Here is a 7,393-nt window from a genome sequence, read left to right as displayed (position 1 = left end):
TTTTTCCTAGCCAAATGCTTTGCCTCAAGAAGTCTCTGTCTTTAGGCATGTGTATAATTGACCAAAGTGAGGGACGTTCTTCTAAAATGTCATGGGATTTCCAAATGTCTTTCAAGTTATTTGAGGCACTCATGCACATTGTAGAGCAAACCGTTATTCTTAGCTTTATGAAAATGGAGGGCTTTGTGGTGATGCAACGAGCCTTGAAACATGGATCTTGGAAGCATAAGATCCTCTTGTTTTATTTGTAGTTATATCATTTGGATTCTTAAAATTACATTTAATGCTATATTATTAGGACCATGGTATTGTCTTCCTACTTTCAAGGATCTTGTAGTATGCTTGTCTTATTATCCCTTCACGTGTTATGCTACATTCATTGGTGTTTGGATTTTATATAGCCTTGAACAACAATCCAAACTGAGAGGATAGGAGACTTGGACAGCATGGATCAAGCCCTTAGAGGGCTAAGTCCTTATATTTTGTTTCTTTGCATGCACTAGTATGAGCTTCAATATTATTTTCCTACAATTTTGGAAATAAGCATTAGGATATATGTCAAAAAATGCATAACAATACTTGTTAGTGTACTTGTGGCTATATGGCAACAATTATTTTAAATTGAATTACAATGATGACTATTTCGACGTACATTTTTATTTTTCCATATTGATTATATGCTTGACATAGTAAGACATTTTTTGCTTGTATTTTTATGAGAGATATTAAGAGTATATGTTTCATCTATTGTAGTGCTAGGAAATGGAGTAGCTTCATGATGGTGGGGATCCTAGGCAAAGAGAAGCATATAGAAAGTCCAATCTATGTTTGTGGACTGATGAAGCACCACTTAAATTTTTTAGCAAAGAATTCTAGGATGAATTGTGATACTAGTGAGAGTACACATGAAAGAAGGAAACCTCTGAAACACCTTAATATGTCAAGATGAATGTAACATCCCTACCAACTAATAGTCCACTTCTTTTTAATGCTCTTTATTTCCTAGACCCTGAGCTCTTATTCTATAGAAAAATTGCAAGCAACGCCATTTTTAAAGAATATTTCACTATTTTCAACCAACTAATCATGTTCCAATAATCAAGGTTCTTTTGAAATCGCCACAAATGGCTACAGCTTGGATTTGAACATAAAGTTTATCAATCAATTCTAAACCATAAAATCTAAGTAAGTAATATGTGATTTTAGGATTTGTTTTAAACTAATTTTGTATTTTGTATAATACTAGCAATACCACAAATATATTATAGTCATTTTGAAGTCATATCCTTAAGTCCTTATCAATATTTTTTGACAAATTTTATGAAAAACTTTAATTATTAAGTGGTACCGGCCAATTCGATATGAATACATTAAAAGTTGTAAGGTGGAGTTCAAGACCTTTGCATGTGCTTTTACTCAAAAATATTGTCTATTTTGAATGGGCATACATTTTTCATACATCATTAACTAATTCCCTTATATTACTACATGTTACTTTAAGAGAAGAATAAGATAGAGATATGAAATGATTTAATATGCATAGATAGTGATGGATGAAAAGGGAAATATAGATGATTGTTGATGGTGGCAGATAAGGATAGGCATAATAGAGACAAATAATGATATAAAAGAGTCTATCTTGGGTGTAAATAGCTTCTACTATCATTTGCATGGTCCACCATTTTGAAGTATAGTTCACCTCTACACTTTTTGGAGAGTGTACAAGAAAGTTGCATATTCTCCTTCATTAAAATTTCATAAACATGAGCTACATAGTTTTGTGATATTTATTACAAAACCATATATGTTGTGTTGCATGAACATTCAATTGCAACAAAAACTTTCACACAATCATTTGATGTGCAAAGTACTTTTATCATGGCTTGGCATTGAATACACAAAGGCCTATAGTGAATTTGTGAGTGAGGCTTCCAAATAGAGTTTAATCTTGGTCTTGAAATACCTAGATGGGGCTCCATACAAGATTTGCAGGTTTGAAAAAAAAATTCCATTAATACACATGTAAGGTTAAAATGGGGGAAAGGGAACAAAACGTCCCCACTGTTTGCTTTTGGGTTAGGTTCATTGAGCTAGTGAGCACTTGCTATTGCAACTAAGTAGAAGAAGGATATTAACTATCTATTATTAATAGACACACGCACACACGCACACACACACACATTAAGGGAGAGGGAGAGAGAGAGAGATACCCATGTACATCTGTTAGAAGAAGGAGGCATTGCTTGGACCTTTTAGCCTAGATTTTGACAATACCATTCTTTCTCCATTGATTCAAATTTTTGTAGCTATTATTGCTCCTTCCTCACCCGCCCAAAATAGTATTAGCAAGAGGGAGTTTCACATTAATAGTATTGTGCAACCATTTCCTCTCATGTAGCACTTTGCAAGACAAAGCAAGAAACTTGTATTTTGGAATGTGAAAACCATTTGCTTCATCTTCACTGAGTTTCATCCATTGGAAATCCGTTATGTCAACCTTACCTCTTCTACCAACCCATGTATTACAAGTTTTTGCTTCCATGAGCATAAGCCTCTAGCATTTGGCCATGAGACCATATTCATTGCACCAAAAGCTGCAATAATTTAGTAGTAGATGTCTTCAAAGAGGTCTTCTTCTCCCTTGGCCAAACCTCTGATGGTACCCAAACCCTTAGGCCACGTACAATCCATAAAGAGCTTTGATTTGCATATGCACGATCCAACCTAGCAACATGCTAGTACACATCCTTCTATTGATTAGGCCATGTGAAGCATTTTTTAGTGTAGTCAACTACAAGTGGCACAAGTCAATGAGGTTGTGTTTGAGGAACAAAGCATTCCGAGCATGTCTCTCTCTCATGTTAACCATGGTCACAATATGTTACCTACTCCCTCCATGTATTGTCATATTGAAGTCTTTGATGAGGACCATAGGTGCAACCCTCATGTTCTCTTCAATCCTTTTCTAGTTCTCCACGCTTGCATTCGACATGTGGGGGGCATAGACAGAGGCAAACTGAATGGTCTTACTCCCCAGTTGAATGTAGGCTATGAGATAGTTTCCATTGGTGTCCTTGTGGAGATACTTCAGCTTCAAATTGTCTCGAATTAGGATGATTGTACCACCTTTCCCATGCCTACATGCCAAAAAGAAGCATTTGTAGCCTTGGGATTCACCTTCTAACTACTCCCCTTCTTGAATCTTCATCTCTTCCAAGGCCATGGCATCATGTATTCCTCTTCGGAGCATACCCATGCACTCCTTTTTCGTAGCTTCACAAAATGCACCTCGAATGTTCCATGAAATAAGTGAGAGTTTATGGGGTGCTCATAGTAGAGATATTTGCCATCCTCCATATCTTCATCACTATGCACGACAATGTAGACATTCTAATTGTCAACAAGAGATGTCCTAGCCATTTTCTTAAGGGAGATAATTTTCTTACCTTGAGTCCGATATTGAATTTTGCAATTGGTTGGTTGATTGAATATTCCCTTTTCTCACCTTCCATTCATCCTCTGCCACTCATTAGCAGCCCTCCACATCGAGCATGCAGAATTATACAAGGTGAAAGGGTCTTGTAAATCGATTTTTAGCATAAGCAATGGCTGAAAGCTCTTGCAAAATATGGGTTGAAGATGGATTTCAGTATGGGCCCTGCCACAGGCCCATACTTTTTGGTAAATTCGATCGGAACTGCCGGTTTTAGTCGTGCCATCCATGTTAATAAAGATTACACTCTAAAATTTTGGACAAACCTTATTGTGTCAATAGCTTGCACGTGGGAATGGTAGCAGAGTGTGTTAGGTTTAGTCTAGCAGAGGACGATATCGATTCCAGTTGAGGTGTGTTCCATCAGATCAGACCAATTCCCCTTTTGGGGGTGCTTTTATCCACTATAAATGGGGTTACCGGAACCATAATGATAAGTATCCTCAGCTCTAAATTATGTGCTCGTATACAACAAGTGTTACTCAAGGCCAAAAGGCATGTGATCACGTCCTCTTGTAAGTTACTTCCGTATTTTAAAAATGCTCTTCCTGTGAAAATCAAGTACGCGGGTACATCTTCCACAAACTCTGCAGCCTCTCTCTCTCTCTCTCTCTCTCTCTCTCTCTCTGTCTATCTTCCCCTTCTCCTTTCTCTCTCAAAAGGCCCGTCTCATTGATTCAAAATCTAATACCCTTTCATTAGCTGAATTCTCGAAGATCTCTGGGAATCGTCCAAGACCGATAAACTTCGCCTGCATGCAGGTTATAGGTACTCCAACTGATTAGGTTAACAATAACACAGAAAACATGAGATCTCTAGCCTCCTTCGTTTGTTAAGCGGCCAGCAGCTGAAGTTTCATCATTTCATGAATGGTCTCGACGGTCTCGACGTCAACTGAGCCATGGATGAGAATACTCATGCAGCAGCAGCGGGCAAACCTGTTTCTCGGAGGATCCTTGGGCCAGGGTCTGGTCTCTCGATTGACGATTATGCCGGTCTCATAAACGTCATACCTAAGAGCACTAATACTCATCAGGAGCTTAACCTCATCGAGATGGTAAAGGAATCAGAGGTTACACAAGAAACCCGTGGCGAAGACGTGCAGAAAGATGCTCGTATTACCAGTAGAAAGGCGGCCGATGATAGACATGTGCCGGTACTCACACACCGTGGGAAGATCCAGATCCGGCGCATCCAGAACCCTTGCAGCCGCCAGGTCACCTTCTGCAAGCGCAAGAAGGGCCTCCTCAAGAAGGCGCACGAACTCTCCGTCCTCTGCGACGCAGACGTGGCGGCCGTAGTATTCTCTCCCACCGGCAAGGTCTACGAGTTCTGCAGCACCAGGTACGTCATGCAGCTGCCTCCATGAATTACTAGCTTGTCAATATATACAAGTGAATATGACACTGATTGTCGTTCTCAAATGCATTGTACAAACCTTAGCTAAAGTTATTGCTTTGCGATTCGCAAGACTTGGCATTGTACTCAAGTTTCCTGATATCTAGTCGAGTGAAGCTTAACCCTAGTGGGAGCCAACACAACGGCTGTTTTCGAATTGAAAGTCTTTGTTGCATTATAGTGCTGTAGCAGGTCCTAAGTTGTCTTTGTTGCACTCTAAGTCCTACATTAGGCCCTAAGTTGTTCCCTAAACCTCTAGGTCGATTACGTTGGTTGTTTTCCAACTCAAAGTCTTTGATGCACTAGAAGCCCTACATCGGTCTCAGAGTTGTCGTTGACAAACCTCCAAAAACTAGACTATGGCCCAATCATCATTCTCAACTCTATATGTAGCATAATATCTTCCTGAACATATATACATTTGACTAACATGAGATCAAAAGGTGACTTGCTTACCTAGCATAAGTCCATGTTTACCATATTACAAACTATCTCATGGCATATATTACAAATGCTTCTTATGAAGAAGCAACATCTCAAACATTAGGAGTAAAACATGACCATAGATGTGATTGATCTATTTCTTGCTCTTAACAACCTATGGCTCTCCTAGCAAAGAATATGGAAAAGTTGAGATGTAGCATTATTGCAAATATAGAGAAATATTTGATTGCAAAAGTTTTAATAGTTTGGGAACAGTCAACTAGTTTGGTTACGTGCATCTTATGCAAGGTGCTATTGCATCTTATTTCTTATATTGATGATATTATGCTATACATCTTGACCATCAAGAGCAAAAATGTTATTCAGATCTTCAAATATTATTTAAGTTTGGATGGAATGGCATCAAATGATTATGATCTATAATGTAAAAGTAGTATCACTATATGCTATTGATGAAAAGGTTAACCCTTGCTATGAAAAGACAATATGAGGTCCACTTAATTACAACTATTTCTTATAAAACAAGGAGAGTAGATTCCCTTACTATGTAACATTTGTATCTCACGAGGTCATTAAGAAAATTGGTTAAATTAGAAACCAAAAAATCTCACAAGATTACCCAAGTTAAGCAAAACCTCTGCTTTTTTCTCAAGTGACTTACAATAATCCCCCTCACATGTTCTTTTTGTTATGTTAAACCATAGGAGAGTATAGGTAGAGTTACAACCTCAAAATTAAGGAAATCAATGTTGGTTTGTAGATTGATCGAGTTTTGTCATAAATTTTTATAGTAGGATTCAAAAACAATATATTTCTTACGTACTTGAAAAAGGATACACTATATGATAGTGTAGGAGAGAAGAATGTACAAAGTTGATGAAAAGAGAATGAGTTTCAAAGAAATATTTGCATACACTTCTTAATATGCATATTTCTAAAAGGAGTGTGGAGGATTACACAAGTAATAGGTTGTGTGTTGCAATTCATGTGGTTAAGTTCATGTGGAAGATAAATTATAGTGATCCAAGTTGCACGCCTACTAACTCCTCAGAGATTTACTAGGGATTATGAGACCTTTGGTAAAGTCGCTTCATCTTTCCTTTGCTATATACAGGGATCCATGGAACCTTGGCTTGTCAAGTTGAATTATTATAAGAATGTTTGCATCTTATTTGTGTCTTGAGAGCTTCAATAGTTATAACTAGGTGTGGCCTTACAGATTTGGACTTATGTGGGAGTGGACATAAAGTCCCTTCATATTGGGTCCAATATGCCTCTTTAGTAGAGCTTTTATGGAATTTAACTCACTACAATTGATATTGCATGAACTTGACTCTTAGTCAATTAATTCTTAGGGGGATCCTTTTAACTTATTCATGGGGCAAGGCACCTATTTAGGCCACACTAGGGAAAGAATTCATCTACTTAGCCAACTAATCATTATTGCTAAGGATATTGCTCATGTGATCTTGCTTTGTAAATGTTTTGTTGTTTGAGAATATTCATGGAGTGAGTTCTATAATTTCTTAGTATTTCCCAAAGCTTGTGGAAATTTGAGGGACTCCAAGAGTCCTTTGCATTATTCTTTGTTACTTTCTCTCTAATTTCATGCCCTTCGAGTACTTCTATTGTTATACTACAGAACATTCATCCTCAACTACCATAGCCAAATGATTTTCTTCAAATTGCACCCATGTTTGGAAATTATTTGGGTAGAATAATCCTTTTTAAAGATTTCTTCATCTTGAACTTGAGCCAATTTTGAAAAAAGTAGGTAGCTATAACCAAGAACTTGCTTTCTGAGATCCCGATTTGCCTACTTAAATATTGTAGAATTAGAGTATATCTAGGATCTAGGATGGAAATCCTAAGGATACTAGTCCTTATAGAGGCCATTCGACTTACAATCATAACCATGTTGGGCACACCGTGATTTTAGAAGCATGTAGATTAATATGGGAATCCATGACCTTTATGCACATCTACAGAGTGAGGAGGATTATATGTACGCTCAAAGTCATGTAGAGCATATAATTTGCATTTGGATAGAGATGCAAA

At 37.5% G+C, this 7,393-nt stretch overlaps 1 protein-coding gene across 1 annotated transcript in view; it reads left to right on the top strand.

Moving 5' to 3' along the window:
* Positions 1-4,109: 4,109 nt before the first annotated feature.
* LOC148013967 (MADS-box transcription factor 23-like) overlaps positions 4,110-7,393 on the top strand; it is a 35,407-nt gene continuing 32,123 nt past the window's right edge. The window contains exon 1 of the mRNA XM_087666864.1: positions 4,110-4,837. Within this exon, the coding sequence (XP_087522990.1) occupies positions 4,395-4,837 (443 nt within the window). The 5' untranslated portion in view covers positions 4,110-4,394. The remainder of the gene's footprint in view (positions 4,838-7,393) is intronic.

Source organism: Lygodium microphyllum, chromosome 25 (assembly GCF_053477565.2).
Source record: "Lygodium microphyllum isolate KBCC chromosome 25, Lygodium_microphyllum_v1.1.10, whole genome shotgun sequence".
NCBI classification, from domain to species: Eukaryota; Viridiplantae; Streptophyta; class Polypodiopsida; order Schizaeales; family Lygodiaceae; genus Lygodium; species Lygodium microphyllum.
The sequence above is the reverse complement of the archived record's forward strand: the minus strand, read 5'-3'. Positions and strand labels throughout refer to the sequence as shown.